Raw genomic sequence first — 14847 nt, 5'->3', positions numbered from 1 at the left:
GTCAGGGCGCTGCGCTCTGCCTTCCCCCCGCAGGTGGCCCCGGGGCGGCCCGGCGCGGGCACGGAGCGCGGTGACTTCCCCAGGCCGGGCGCCGAGACCTCAGAGCCGATGGAAAGCGGGGGCGATGCCGGAGCGGCACCTCGGCGGGGAGGCGGCGGGTTCCCGGGCGCTGCCCAGCCCGGCGCTCCCCCGGCTGCGGACGGCGGCGTGAACATGGATGGGCCCGGCGGGAGCAGGAGCGGGGCGGCCGCCGCTGCGGGACCGGCAGCGGAGGGAGCGCCCGCGCCGCCGCCCCGAGCGCCGTGCTCCAGGGACCCCAAAATGGTCCATCAGCGGTTCCTGCGGCGGAGCGTGGTGGACTCGGACCAGGAGGAGCCCGCGTTCGACCTTCCCGAGTCGGAGCATCAGAGGAAAATCATCCTGCTCCCCAAAACCAGGAGGATAATCGCGGAGAGGGCGAAGGCAGGGCACGGGGCGGCGGAGAAGGTGTGCCTGGAGGCTGAGCCCCCGGGGCCGCTGCAGGCGGGGCCGGTCCCCGGTAGTGCGGCGGGGCCCGAGGAGCAGAAGGAGGCCGGCAAGGATGCGGAGAGGAAGGAGGCGTCGGACGCGGCCAGGGAGCAGGGCAAGGCCAAGAAAGAGGAGCCCGAGGAGGAGGCTGACATGAAAGCGGTCGCCACCTCGCTGGATGGCAGGTTCCTCAAGTTTGATATTGAACTCGGGAGGGGATCCTTCAAAACGGTCTATAAGGGACTGGACACGGAGACGTGGGTGGAAGTCGCTTGGTGTGAACTTCAGGTAAGCTCATCCTCCCGTGTGGTTTCGGGTTTTTTCGCTTTGTAAGCCCCGGCGCTAAGGGCACCGCGCCGGTGTCACCCCCAGCAGCTCGGCTTCGAGCAGCCTTTATAGCCCCCACCTCTCGGTACCCAGCGTCTAACTATAGCGCAGTGCCCTCATTGGCTCCGCACCCACCACCTTATGCGCACTCCTCCCCGCATTAACCCCCTCCGCCCCGCTCTGCCCGCGGGGCCGTCACGGCGCTCGGAGGCCGCGGGATGCTGAGCCGAGCCCCGGCCCCGCTGGCACTGCAGGAGGCAGGAGCTGCGCTTGGCAGCCGGTCTGGGCTGGAAGCACGCAGTGCGTACACTGACTCCAGTGCATTTGCAGAGGCACGCTGTCCTTTCCCTGTGGATACGGGTGCGTGATGCTGTTCTAGAGATAGGAGCTGTGCTGTCTCTCTCAGCCCTTCCTTGCCCTTTCCTCTCTCCTGACACTGGCTGTTTGAGGGGTTAGCCTCAGGCTGTGCCTTCTGATAATGCTGTGAGCCCGAGTTGCAGTTCAGCTCTGTGCCCTAATGCATCTAAAAGTAAGGCTAAAAAAGCAGCTCTGCTTTGGGTTCTGGCTCTCTGCGGTGAAGTCACCTGGTAATGCATAGAGAGAAGATGCGGAGAGTGTCTTTGTGCTGTTCTAGGGCATGGTTTTTACCACTTAATTTGTAGTGCATGTATGTTCTCACGTCTGGGTTTATATGCTTCTGCCATGTTCACTAATGTGAGAATATATGCGTCAATTAGGATGTTATTTCCTTTGTGAATCTTTTAGGGTCTGTTCCTTACCACACTTCTGTAACATCCATTTGAAAAAGGCTTTATTTGTGTGGGAAAGCCTAAAATCTATATATCTTTATTTTTCCCTTGAGGTATTACTCGGAGTTCCACCCCATGATTTGAGTGGAAATCAGGCTGTTTGACTCCTGGTTCTGACACCGGACCCTCTTGGTCCTGAACTTCCTGCTGTGTGACAGTGCTATGGACCCTGAGAGCATGTGAACAGCACGTAAATGCTGTGATGCACCGTGCTTATTCACACGTGAATACTGTCATGCACTCAGCTTGAGCTGCCTATTTTATTAGGGCTGGCATAAACTCTTTAAGCTACCACCAGCCTGATGGGATGGGCAGGGATGGATGTGCAGCCACATCCCTATTCCCCGATGGCTTCCTTGCACAATATGGTTGTGATTCACTGCAGTGCTGCTCCCTGCTAGGAAGCATGGGCAGCACTCCTCAGCCTTCACCACTGCTGCTCTTGTTGGCTGTCATTAGGCAGAGCTGTGAGGCTCATGGAGGCAGGAGACATCATGGCCACGATGCACTTGTGCGGGAGGGGCTCAGCCCAATTTCTGCTCCCAGCAGCGGGGGCTGGGGATACAGGTGGGGAGAATCTAGGTTTGCCAAAGGGGTTTAAGGGTGAGCTTGGCCTCTATGGCGCTGGGAGGGGGGCTTGGAGGGCCTCATCTCCATTTGGCTGCTGCTGCGGACTGAGCCCTGACGTGCGAGGCTTTTACTCCTGAAATTCATTTAGGGCAGTAATTCAGATCCCCTCTGGGGGAATGTGTGTATGCAGGAAAGGGCTGGGGCTGCTGAGCTGTCTGCTCTGACCGGTGCATGCAAGCTCTGTCACAACAGAGCCATCACACAGAGCAGGAATTCATTTTGCTGCCAGGTTTTCTCAGTATCCTCAGTAGGGGAATTAAAATAGAGATTTTCCAACATATTTTCCATAACAGAATAGCTTCAGCTACAAAGGACTGCCTGGTGCATTGGAGAGCCCATTCTATTGAAATTCCCCTGTTTGGGTCACTTAAACCGAAGGAGGAGATTGGGAAGTTTGCGGTGCAGTGTGAGGTTAACTGGTGATTGTTTTTCATATTCCTCATTATGCTTGTTTAGGAGTTCCTGATCTCACTGTTAGTAGAGAAATCAGCTGTAATAATTCCATAATGCCCACCTGTTTCAGTTAGACTGTGCTTCAGCCTAAACCAGGCCTTGCTGCTGGGCAGTCTAAATGCAGTGCAGAGCTTGGTTTAGGCCTCTAACTGTAGAAAGAATCTTTATTTATTGTTAAGGTACGTTAGAGAAATAGGTGCAACTCCCCAGAAGTGTTGCAGCTGCCGTGTCTCTTTAAAGATGGATGTTTCTCAGGTGTGCAGGTGATGCCAGAGGCCAGGTCCTGTGTGTGTGTGGGGGGGGGATGTGAATTGTGGTCTACAGTGAGAATGTGCAGCTGGATGATGTGAGTCTGCTGTTGGCATATGAGGCCTTTGCCTTGGGGTTGGCTGGAATAAGGAAGGGGTCGGTAGGTGTGAGTAGCTCTGCATTGTCTGGAGCCTTTTGACTTGTACAGCACTTATTTCAGCTAGGGATTCTTATTGTGTGCATCAGAGCAATGCAAAGGAATGGCTTCAGTCACAGCCTTTTGGATGCTCTTCTGTCTGCTGTGCTGTTTTGACGTGCTCCTGTCTGTGGGAATGCTATGCTCAGACACACTTAGCGGTAGACTGAGGGAAGCCATGACTGCTGTCATGCTGCTGGAGACAAAATGACTTCCTTTACTGTTTCACACAATCAGAGGACCTTTTTGCAGGAAGATGGCATTGTGTTGTTCTTTGTCTTTCTCCTGCAGGTGCATGTGTGCCTCTTGTTTTTAACTCTCAGGCTCTAAAAGTGAGCAGTTGAGGTTCTGCGCAGGCATTAATCCCCTGCCCTGGCTCAGCAGTTCTTTCAGCCCAGTGGTACTGCTGCCTGGTGCCTGCCTCTTTTTGTCCATCTGTACAAAGGCCTTGCGAGTCAGTCCCGTTCAGTGCTTTTATTTCAGTGAAAAGATGGCTTTAGGATTCAGAACCAAAATCATGGCTAGGATTACAGCAGGATCCAAGCGATGACCAAGTGAAATCTGGGTTTTAGACCTGTCCAGGAAGACATGAAAGCTTTAGTCAGATTCTAGCAAGAAAATAAGTTTATTGTTCCTTCCTGAAACTGAACTATTGGAATGGGATTAGTGTGCCTTGCAGTTTGGAAGGATTTGGATTCTAAGGTTGTCAACAGCTATAATTAAAATTAATTGGTGTCATACAATTGCTCTGTGGTGAGGCATCAGTAACAGTATTTCAAGTGTTGTACTCCTAAGTAAAATGTTAGGTCATGAATAAGGACTGGAGGCCTTTGCCAACCTGCTGCTGGCAAGCCAAATGTCCTTTTCTAGTTAGATGAATGGCTTCCAACATCCCCATCCTGTTCTCCTTTGGGAACATGTGAGGAAGCTGCAGAAGAGTCTAACTCAGTGCTATCTCAAATGCAAAGACATCATTGTATGTCTTGGCTCTTTCTTCAGTGCTGAATATCGAGGTGCCTTGTGTGAGCTCTTACTACAGGTGTTGGGCATTGGGGTATTTGGGGAACTGTGGAGGTGTGAAGGAGAAAGAGGTGAACTTCCCCCTTCCCATGAAATTAGAATCAAGGTGCTGAAATACCTCTGACTCACTGTGCAGAGCAGGGTGCTGAAATGGCCAAACACAAACAGACATGGTGGGGGTGATTTTTTTTCCTGCCACTCCTCATCTTCCTGCAGCTTTCCTGCCAAGCTTCTGGTGTATAGTATTTCTTATTCAGGAGATTTCTTTATGGATAAAGTAATGTTTTACAGACTTTCACTGGTGTGGTAGTTTCTTTTATGATGTCCTTGTTGGCTGACAGCATTCATCTGATGTCAGAAGAGCAGATTGTTACTATCTGGGCTGTTAATTTATTGGCTGGGTAAACTTTGTAGTGTAAATGAACAGAATAATTTAGGAAACTTCTGTGGAAGAAGAAAGGAGGGAAAATGCTTCTGGAAGCTTGAATCTGATATTACTACGTGCTCATTAAATTATCTCCAAGACCAATTTTACTTATCTCAAGTCAATTTTTGAGACAGTGCAGTTTAAGCTTAAGCAATTGATTTAGCTCTGCTTCACAGCGACAATACAAAAATGTGCCTTTATTACTGGTGTTTGTTAGTAGAACTGTCTCCATGACATAGAGAAGCAGGAATAGGAGCATGGTAGTGAACTATTAATAGACTGCTTCTCAAACTCATTATATGAAATAGAGTTGGGTCAGGCTTCAGATTCATTCCTTTGAATGAAATGAGACTCCTTTCTTCTGCTTTTGAGTATGTTTTTCCTAAGGGTTGGCTGTATGCTCCCTTAGTCCTGTTTAAGTTGTTCTCTGCAAATGTGTGTGGTCCTGTTGCAGTAAGAGGAAAAACCTGCAAATAAAATCAGCTCTTGGTGTAAAGGAGATTTCTGGTCCCTTTGGACATATCTGCAGCTGACGGAGGGGGAAAAAAAACCAGATTTTTGGAAGCTGTCATCTTAATGTTTGTAGTTGATACGCAGCCTGACTCATGAATGTTTAACATGCTTACTTTTGTGGTCTGGTTGTTGGTTTGCTTTGTGGTTACGGCGTAACAGAGGGCTGAAGAGAGAAAGCTCAGTGGTGCTGATGGTGATGTGCTAAAAGAAGGATGGCAGCAGCAGCTGAGCTTCTGTTGCTGCCAGGGCTTCTCCATGCTCTGAGGTGCTGGAGGGGTGGCAGGGATTGGGGAGGGTGGATTGCTGGGTGTGAAGGGGCTGTGGTGGAGGGGTGGAGGGATCTGCATCCCAGGAGCCCAGCTAGAGGGGCAGTTCTGGGGTAGGTGTTGAGAAGAGCTGTCTGATTGGAAGAAGGTCTGTTTCTAGACTTGCCACTTCACAGCTGTTTGCTCTGAGCAGCAATATACCAATGTACAGCTTCAGTGGAGTCTGTAGCAGGTTTACAGTGGTGTTTTCAGGCCAGGGTAAGTACTGATGTGTGATACCCAAACAGCCTGTGGGTGTAAGAAGAGCGCAGCCAAACGCGTGTCGTGTGAGATGTCTGGGGCTTGGCTCTGCTTCTGGAAGAGAAATCTTCTTTGCTATGGAATAGGAGTGATTTATGCAAACAATGCTTGGAGAATATCTGAAACAGTCATGCAGAAGCAGAACAGGTTTTCCAATTGCTTAAGTTTGTACATGTGGGGTTGAAGTTACATCTGGAAATGCATCATTTCCCTGAAGTGATGTTGGCCTACTGGAAAACATGGATGCTGTCCTGATGAGACTTGATTTCAGCGTGCCTGAAACCTAGCTTGGCAAAGAGGAGGGAAATCAGTGTGTTGTTATTGTTTTTGTTTTTCCATGGAGTTGAGAAATCATACAGCTAACCACCTTCATTTCACATCTTACTGCTTCTCTGTAACTGAAATGGGGGAACCAATTCGCAATCCTCTATCAAGACTGATCAACTTAGATTGAGGTGTCAATCAGTTGCCAATAAATTTCTATCAGAACCTCTCTAGAGTGACTGTTTTGTTTGCTAGCACTGACTTGACTTTCTCCAAATATGCACATCTAAGTGGTGCATGATATCCTTTCTGCTCAGTTGTTGAAAGGAAAAAATAAGCAAGCGCATGCAATTGTACTCTCCTCAAAAACTGTTTTTGGAAGATGCTCTATTTCAGACTTGAAAGGACTTATCTGGGTTTCCAATTTACCAAGCTCCCAACATTGCTTTCTAAAAACATTTCTATAGCCCTCTACCAGCTATGACATATCTTGCGTAACCACACTATAGCTGCAGCGTTATTTCAAGTAAGCACATTCATGGAGCTGATGAAACTTGTTCCCTCTTACTCCAGAATCTTCCATGTAAGAGCACGTGCGTTTTAGTTCATATCACATGTTGCAGTCTACTTAATCCAACTTTACTAAGTGATTCACTGGAAAAATAATTAGCTTGTGCTGTGTTAATACATCATAACTAGTAAGTAATATGGTGGTTATACATGCCATGGAAGTAATGGGTAAACTGAAGTGCTACAGTATAGGAATGTATGTTGATCAAACTGCCAAGGAAGAAGTAACATAAAACTTAATACCATCTGCTCTTCAGTTGTTTGCCACAGAGGGATACAAAACACTATTCATGAACTCTGAGGAAAACAGATAGGAGAATGTGGGCTCAAGTAACATATGCTTTTTTTCCTTTGGCCTTTTCTTGTAAACTCAGTCTGATCTTCATTCCAAATTTCTTCAAAGAAAATGAAACACACTTTAGGTAGTCTTTGATCTTATTAAAAAAATCACTCAGCACACTTTAGCAGAGTTGATTTGAAACTTAATGCAGTTTTTTGGTTAGGTAAACAAACTTAAAATGCCACTGAATCCTAGCTTCTAATAAAGTTAGCTAATCCCTCTCCCCCACCTAAAGAAAGAAGTGTTTTTCTTTGCATACTAGCTTATGGTTTTGGGGTTTTTTTTAATGCTTTTTTTGAGAGGGGAAACTGTAAATAGCTAGTATCTACTGAAGCTACCAATTCTTTCTGAGATGCTCAAAGGCCTCTTTTAGCCCAGCTCTCCAGAAAACTGTTAATAAGTCTTTATTTTTCATCTTAATCCAGAGTTGATGATAGCTGACTATTCTTGTCATATTCATGTTTTGGGGTAACTGTTTTTTATTAACTGTTTGGCAAAGTGTGGACCTTAATAAACTGTGGTTCTGAACAGAGCCCAGTAGTATCGCAGTCTCTGAAGGTATTAGCTGTGCTTGTCCAAAGTTTGTTTCAACTGTTTAAAGCTTTTTAAGACCCAGCAAGACCAAGCAGGTGGGGGAAGGTTAATAATCGTAAATGTCTATCAAATAATGGTGTTACTAAAACAAATGGCAATTGGCCACTTCATATATTGAGAACTGGATTATTCTATATACAGAAGTATAAAATAGGTATTGCCTAAGACTGCTTCTGAAATGGATTTTTCTCTCTGGTGTGTGCTTCAAGAATTAAAATTATGGTAGTTATTCCAGATTTTCATACAATAAGCAGCTTTTTAATGTTGCTTTTCCTGAGGCTGTCTGGATTTTTTCAGTGAGAGGAACATTTAGGGTGACCCGTTGTACTTGCCGGAGCTAATACAGCTGTGGTGGTTGACTGAGCAGAATCAATTTTGTCTATTAAAATAGAAACAGTGCAGAAGGGAGGGGGAAATCACATTTCCAGATGTATCCAATTGCTGCAGACCAGTGCAGCTCTTTGCTGAAATACTTGATATCTAGTTCTTATAAAACTGACTCGATACATTGGCATTACTCTAGGTTTTACTGATTAACTAAGGGAAATTGCCATGTTTATGTGGATTTTGTTTCTATTTAGTACTAAACTTGTTTTGGACATTAGTGTAACCATGGCTTTATTAGCAAGAAAAGACTTGCTTTTCTCTCAGTTGCAGTGGGAAACTTATTGCCTTCAGCTACTAATGGAGGATGAGAATGTGTTGTCCTATCACAAACAGTGTGGTTGTAACAAACACAGGTGGTTTGGGATGAGTTTAGTGTTTGTGCATGTATATAATCAGTAGGAGATATAAAGAAAATACAGAGCTGCCTGTGTGAAGTGACAGAATGTTAAGTAAAATGAGTTGATAAGAATGAGCTAGAATGATCCCTCACAGCCCATCTGTGATCCCCTGGTCAGGTTTCTCCTTTATGTGGTGTTTTGGCACATGCTGCTGGGGCTGTAGCATCAGCCCTGCTGTTTGTCAGCTTCTTGTGCGTGTTCTAGTAACTTCTCTCAACTTTTGTTGGCCTTACTGAGTTTAATTAGACCTTGTGGCAGTTCAGCCTGACTGAAGCCTGTAAACTCCAGGGACTTACAGCGTGTAGAACTGAGATTGGGAGGGGGAAGAACATCAGGAGATACTGAGTTATTTTACTGTTAATTTGAAGTTCTGTTAGTGCTGTTCTGGAGATGAAGGGATTTTCTGTAACTTACCCCTTAAAAAAAAAAAGTGCAAGGAAAGCTTCTACTGTCAATCTGCACATCCTCAGATGCACAGTGACCCTTCAACTGGTCTAAAGCGAGCTGGAGCTATAAATTCCCCTGGCTGCCAGTAGCTGCTGAGCCCATTGGTGTCAAGTAGCTGAGATCACTTTGTCTTTAAATAGAAATCTCACTTTGGAGTCTGCGTTTCAGGCCTGGAGGCTGTGCCCTGTGGCAGCAGGCCCTCTGTCACAGCCCCAGGCCCCCTTCTGTGGGGTGAGGCCTACCAGAGGGCCTCCATATTTGTGTTTGGGTTCACCTCTCTGAGCATGGGCGAATGTCCTGTCTTGGAGGAAGGGAGGCCTGCAGTTGAGTCCCTCACCCTTCCAGTCTTAAGGAAAAGCATGCTGCCTTCAGTTCCCTGGCAGCTGCCGGGCTGGGTGGCAGAGCAGCAGTGATTTCAGAAGAGCCTACTTGGCCTCGGGTCAATTTTATGCCTTGTTTTTATAGTCTCATGTTAATTGAGCCAACTGGGATAGATCCCTACCTGACACAAGATACTCCTATGAAGGCACCCTGTGGTTTCCTCTACGCTGAAGACAGCTCCATGAATCCTTGTATGTGGAAGAAGATTAATCCCCCTCTTCAAACTACAGGAAAAAAAACAGGAAAGAAACCTGCAGCAATATCTGTGGCTGGGTTTTAGTGGGTGGAAGTAATAAATGAATGATGAATGTTTTGTGGGATTTCTTTCACTGCTGTACCACTTGAATTCCCCTGCCCTTGTCCCCACAGCTGGAACACTCTTGCCCATGTCTGTACACCTGCTAGGAGCCACACAGCAAAGCCACAGGGCAGTTCCCAGGGAAGGCTCCCTGAGCTAGGGGAGGAAAGCAGCAGCAAGTAACCCCAGCAGCACAAGTCATGAGAAATAGCCAGTGCTTAACATTAATCTGTTGTCTGATACGTATACCTGTTTACTTACTTAAATGGAGCCAGTGCTACAAGTTTGTAACCACTGAGGCTACAAAATTATTGGAAACAGGCAATTCTGCCTCCCAGCAAGGGAGGGCTATCTCTCAGGTGTTCTTTCCCTCCTTCAGAGCAGGCTCTTGTTCACTGGCATATGGGTTTCAAAGAACGCTCTCCCTGTAACCAGCTTTGTTCTGTGGCAGTGATCTCTTATGCCTGAAATGAGATACTTGAGAAACAATGGAGTCTGTTTGCATTCGGAAGTAACTGTTGCGAAGAAGGAGACCGGGGATGTTTATCAACTTCTGCCACACAAATACTCTTCTGTCCTCGTTTTAGTTCTTTTGTTTTTGTGCTGTTGCTGAACGAGGGCTCAATGTATGTAAAAAGTACTGCTCTGCAGAGCAGTGGGGGTGGGGAGGGAGCCTTCTGGCATGTAGGTGGTGATGGAGAATCGCTGGAACTGCAGGCTCTGTGGCTGGGGAAACTAGCTTTGTAGGAAGAGGTCATAACAAAGTACGCAGCTTCCTGGCCTGGGACCAGAAAATGAAATCGGTGTGGCTGCTAAATCCTGAATAATCCGTGTGAGAGGTGTGACTGGTGCTGATCTGGTTTTGTTACAGCTGAGGGGAGGATTACAGGGTGACTCATCAGCCGGTTCCTCTGTGCACCATTAGGGAGAATTCATTAAAAATGGATGGTGTTTCATAAAAACTTTCCAGTAGGCTTTTTTTTAAAAAAAATAAAAATAAAAATGCGAGTTTAAGTCTTCTTCCCTCTCATTTCTCCCTTTGGCTGTATCCCTGCCTACTTCATACACAAAAATTAGTGCTGGGGTCCTGGTCTGCAGCACCTCCTGCACTGCAGGGTATATGCGAGTGCACCTGGCCTTTTGTCACATGAAATCATCTTCCTTGATTGATCCCACAAGATACTATTTGTTATAACTAACAATCTCTTCTAAAGTGTTTTCCTGGACAACTCTGTGCAGTGATGAGCCTGTAAATCAGCAGCAGCTCGGTGCACTCTGTTGCTTTCTCTTTGAGGGCTTCAGCTGAGACCTGGTGTCCCCAGCTCAGCCTGCGGGGTTGGGGTTTGCATTGTGGAGCTTCAGGGGGCACTCACTACCATTCTTAAAATCTGCAATGTGATAGTTCAGCCTAAAAGTAAAATCAGAGTTTGCAGAGGAACGATGGAAAATGAAGTAGAAACCAGTGTGAAGAGGGGAGAAAGCATTTCATAACCTCATGTGCACAGCTAGCTGCTGATCAGCAAAGAGCAATAATTGCAGCTCCACTAATTCAGATGTTGCAAATAACTTGACAGCACGTGTGATGTGAATGTTTGTTTGGTTTTTTTTAAAAGGAAAAAAAAATCACAAAACTTATGCAGTGTGTATTTTATTTATGCTGGAGTATTCCCTGTTCCTGTATTACCTTCCTTCTTGTATTACTTTTGTTTTATTAGAGCTGAAGCTGTAATATATGAGGTATCTGTTAGAGAAAGGGAAAAAAAGCCATTAAAACGTTTCTAATAAGCTAATTTATGTGGGTAGAAAGACAGAACTCTATAATTTCCAATGAGTGATGACCTTTGCACCTTAAGAGACATAGAGCATATGCTTGGAAATGGATTTCTGTAAGCTGATGGCGTCATCTTGGAGTCCTTAGTTCCTGATCAGGTGCAAGCTCCCATTGAAGCTGCTTCTTGCAGTTGGGTTATTTATAAACGTGCTTGTCGGGGGATTTGACAGTTACTGGGTTTCATGCTTTTTCCACAGTTTTTCCTTCACTGGGAGCAACTGAAGAATTTCTTGCCCTTTTACATTAATTTTCCTGAATGTGGAATGTCACTTTGTTAGTCCCTGAGTCACTGTGCCAGTTTCCTCGCTGCTCTGGGGTGACTGCGGATGAGGAGGGTGGCAGTGCCAAACCCTGGGGTGCTGCTGCTGGGTTGGGGTTTGGGGAAGCGCTGCCTGGGAGCAGCCAGCTGCATTGCTTCGCTCTGATCTGTGTTCTTCTGTGGAGATGTGCTTTATTTACAGCACTTGTATAGCGTCATGGGGATGGATTATCTTGCAGTCCATGTGGAGGATGTGGTGGAATGCTTCTCGTCTGTTCTAAAGTAATACCCAGCCTGGGTGAATGAAGTGAAACCCACTCGTTGCTTTTTGCTATTGCATCAGTTCTGAAAAAGTCAATTTTCCTTCACCATGATGCAGTTGTGTACGTGTTTTTCTTAGGATACTTACACAGAGGTCGGCATTAACTCTAGTCTGTGGCAAAGCAGTCTGTTTAATTGCGTGGATGGAAAAATGGAAGGACCGGTTTATCTAGAAGATGTTAAACATGCTGAAATGTTAATTGCTCTTAGAAGTCTAAGACAGTGAGATGAAAAATTGTTAATGAAGCCTGTGCACCTGTTTTAATGGATTCATTAAAAAAAAAAGCTGCATACTCCTTTTAAAATGCTTATATACCAACCAGATAAGTACCAAAGTTTTAAAACTGCTGAGCCGTGGCTTATACATGTGTTGCAATGAGCATTATACTCAAGCTGTTTTAACGATGCTCTGTGTTTTGAAATGCAGGAGCACTCCTAGAGCAGCAGTTTTTATTCTTAAATTTGCCTAAGATTGCCATGCAAACTTGATTTGAAAATAATTCTCTGTAGTGATAGTGATGTGATGATAGCAGGTCTTTGGAGTTGTACTTATCTTGCAAGATTAAAATACTCATGTAAGTGAACAAACAATTTTTTATCAGAGAGATAATGAAGGCGATTATATACACTGCACAGGATATAGGGCTGTAGTAGAACTGTAATCAGCACAAAGGAGAACACAATGGCAAAGCACAGTATTTGTAAATAAATATAAGTATCTAAGTGTATCTTTTTACATATTTAAATATATATCTATATATTTAGATAAACATATTTAGAGAAAACATTTCTGCTGATTGACTTCTCCTTAATCCTAGATGTGCAGGTGAAAGTATATGCTCAAATGTTGCCTTTCTTTTCTTCTTCAATCCAGTAATTATGCCTTTCTGTTTTACAGAACATTATGCTTGTGATCTGTCTTCATTTTATAGTGTTACGCCTTACTAAGCAGGTGATGTGATATATCTAGTAACGATACTACAAATAGGTGGGAGAATTCATTAAATAATGGCTGTTTTCATTTGATTTAAATTACCTTTCTCCTACCTGTTGAGTTGCTGTTTGCTTTCATAGCAATGATTTACTGTTTGGGTGCTTGATCTTTGCCTGTTGCATAGCAGAGATGGATGTGAGTTAAATGCAATAATATTAATAAAGAATAAAATGTTTGCACAGGTGAGATAAATAACAAGATTTTGAAGTTCTCGATGACCTTTTTAAATTTATTAGCCTTTAGATAAGATCTCACAAGGAGTATTTTTTGTTAAAAGACCCTTTCAAGTAGGCACGTTTTTAAAATAAATTGCAGCATGTGACTGCAGTAATTGTAGTGGTGCAGAATATAAAACGTACTTCTGGCAGGCAGAGCATGCCTAAATGACTTTTAAGAAGTCATCTTTAGGTTGTGAGTTCTCAAGCACTTGCTTTAAAAAGTACTTGGAATGGTTTGGGTGGGCTGCAAGCTCGCTGCTTTACAAGTTCTGCCTAGGAGTGATAGAAGGCTTGCTCTTACAAACATTTTAACTGCCTCTTTACACTGCTACTGATATATCAACTTCTTGAATAAGATTGTGCTGATCATGTGTAGTGATGTCATAAGGTGCTAGAGAGTCGATCCTTTGAATGAAATCGTGGCTCTGAGGTTTGCTGTGCTAAATGGAGTCAGTGAATTGTTCTGACTTCTTGTTTTGAGAACATCTGAAAATTAAGCCATAACATATTGTAAGTAAATCACCTTATAACTCACATGTTTTCCTTTGATTTTAAAAATGCTGTGGGTTTTTTTCATAAGGGAATCCATCGTTAGGTTCTGATGCTTTACTCTGATGTTCCAGCCATTGAGTTGTTTGTGAGCGTTGGCCACTGGGAGAGCGCAACTAATCCAGCTTCCAGCAAGAAGTTCTTTGCTGAATACTTAGCAACCTCTTTTAAGATACCTAGAATTTCACTACAGCTATGTGGAGGCTCTTTGAGTTCCAACTTCTACATTTCTAGCCTTGCTTTTTATGTGCTATTTGCAGGAAATCTGGTCGTATTCATTTCAAGAGTGTTAGTAGAAAACAAGTGCTCTTTGAAAATTTTTTCATCTACAGCTTGATTAAAAACCAAACTTTAATCAAAATAAAAGGCTCAACACAGTATGCTGCGAGTGATTAGTTCTCAGGAAGACTGCCTGTTGGCTGTTTCCTTGCATTCTTGCAGATCAATGTCCCACTTTGGAAGGGGCAGCCGTACCTTCCTACTTTCCTCAAGCGAGGTTAAACAGTTCAGAGAGATGGGAGGAAATGAGAGCTGCACTTGTGCCTTTTGGCTTGTTTGCAGTAGAGAAGGGCTGTGCTGCTACTTGCACAGAATTTTGGTTGCTTGCCCTTGCGTCTTGTTACCACAGAGCCTTTGGCAAGCCAGAGATGCAGCAGACAGGCAGTATGCAGACTCTTCATTTCTTAAGAAACTCAGCACAAACAAGCTGTATGCAGAAATGAAGCTTAGCAGCAGCTTAGGAAAGGTAAAACCAGTTGTTAAGAGGTCCCATTTCTGGAATTGGGTTAATTGAAAGAGTGGAAAGAGATAAGAGAAATTTTCCAGATTTAATGTCATATTTGGGTGAAAGAATGACCCTGGCTCTTAATTCCTTTTTTAGTAGGTAAGGGCATTTCATTACCTACAGCTGTATTTCCTGTCTCCTCTCAGCAGCCCTGGATTATGGCTAGTCCTTTCACATGGTGCACCTAGGTAGCTGAAAGTAGGAAATATAAAATCCTATTAAAGGCTGAGCCTGTGGCAGTTTTCAAAAATATGGGCTGTGTGTGTTTAATGAGTTGCAAAATTTTATCTCTCTGTGGAACTTCTTAACACGATGTTACAGGGGCTTACTGTCTCCCTTTGCAGGCTTACTGCCCCACCTGCTCGTGCTGAGCTGAGCCCTGCGGTGCTGGGAGCGCGTGGAGCCCAGCAGCTCCTATTGCTGCAGGTACCCAGGGCTCCCCTTGGGGCGTGGAGCCTAGAATGCTGCAGGATTCAGCTTCGTGGATTTGTAGGCCGATCTTTTTTTGACAGAGG

General features: G+C 45.0%; 1 protein-coding gene across 11 annotated transcripts in view; it reads left to right on the top strand.

Annotated features, from left to right (window-relative positions):
* Positions 29-14847, top strand: part of WNK2 (WNK lysine deficient protein kinase 2) — a 108379-nt gene continuing 93560 nt past the window's right edge. For all 11 annotated transcript variants that reach the window (XR_002442478.1, XM_021409381.1, XM_021409379.1 and 8 more), the window contains exon 1: positions 29-795. Coding sequence is in view for 10 of the 11 variants with exons in the window: in XM_021409381.1 (XP_021265056.1) it covers positions 109-795 (687 nt within the window). In the remaining variant the exon portion in view is untranslated. The remainder of the gene's footprint in view (positions 796-14847) is intronic.

Source organism: Numida meleagris, chromosome 11 (genome assembly GCF_002078875.1).
Source record: "Numida meleagris isolate 19003 breed g44 Domestic line chromosome 11, NumMel1.0, whole genome shotgun sequence".
NCBI lineage: Eukaryota > Metazoa > Chordata > Aves > Galliformes > Numididae > Numida > Numida meleagris.
This window is presented reverse-complemented; position numbering and strand designations above follow the sequence as displayed.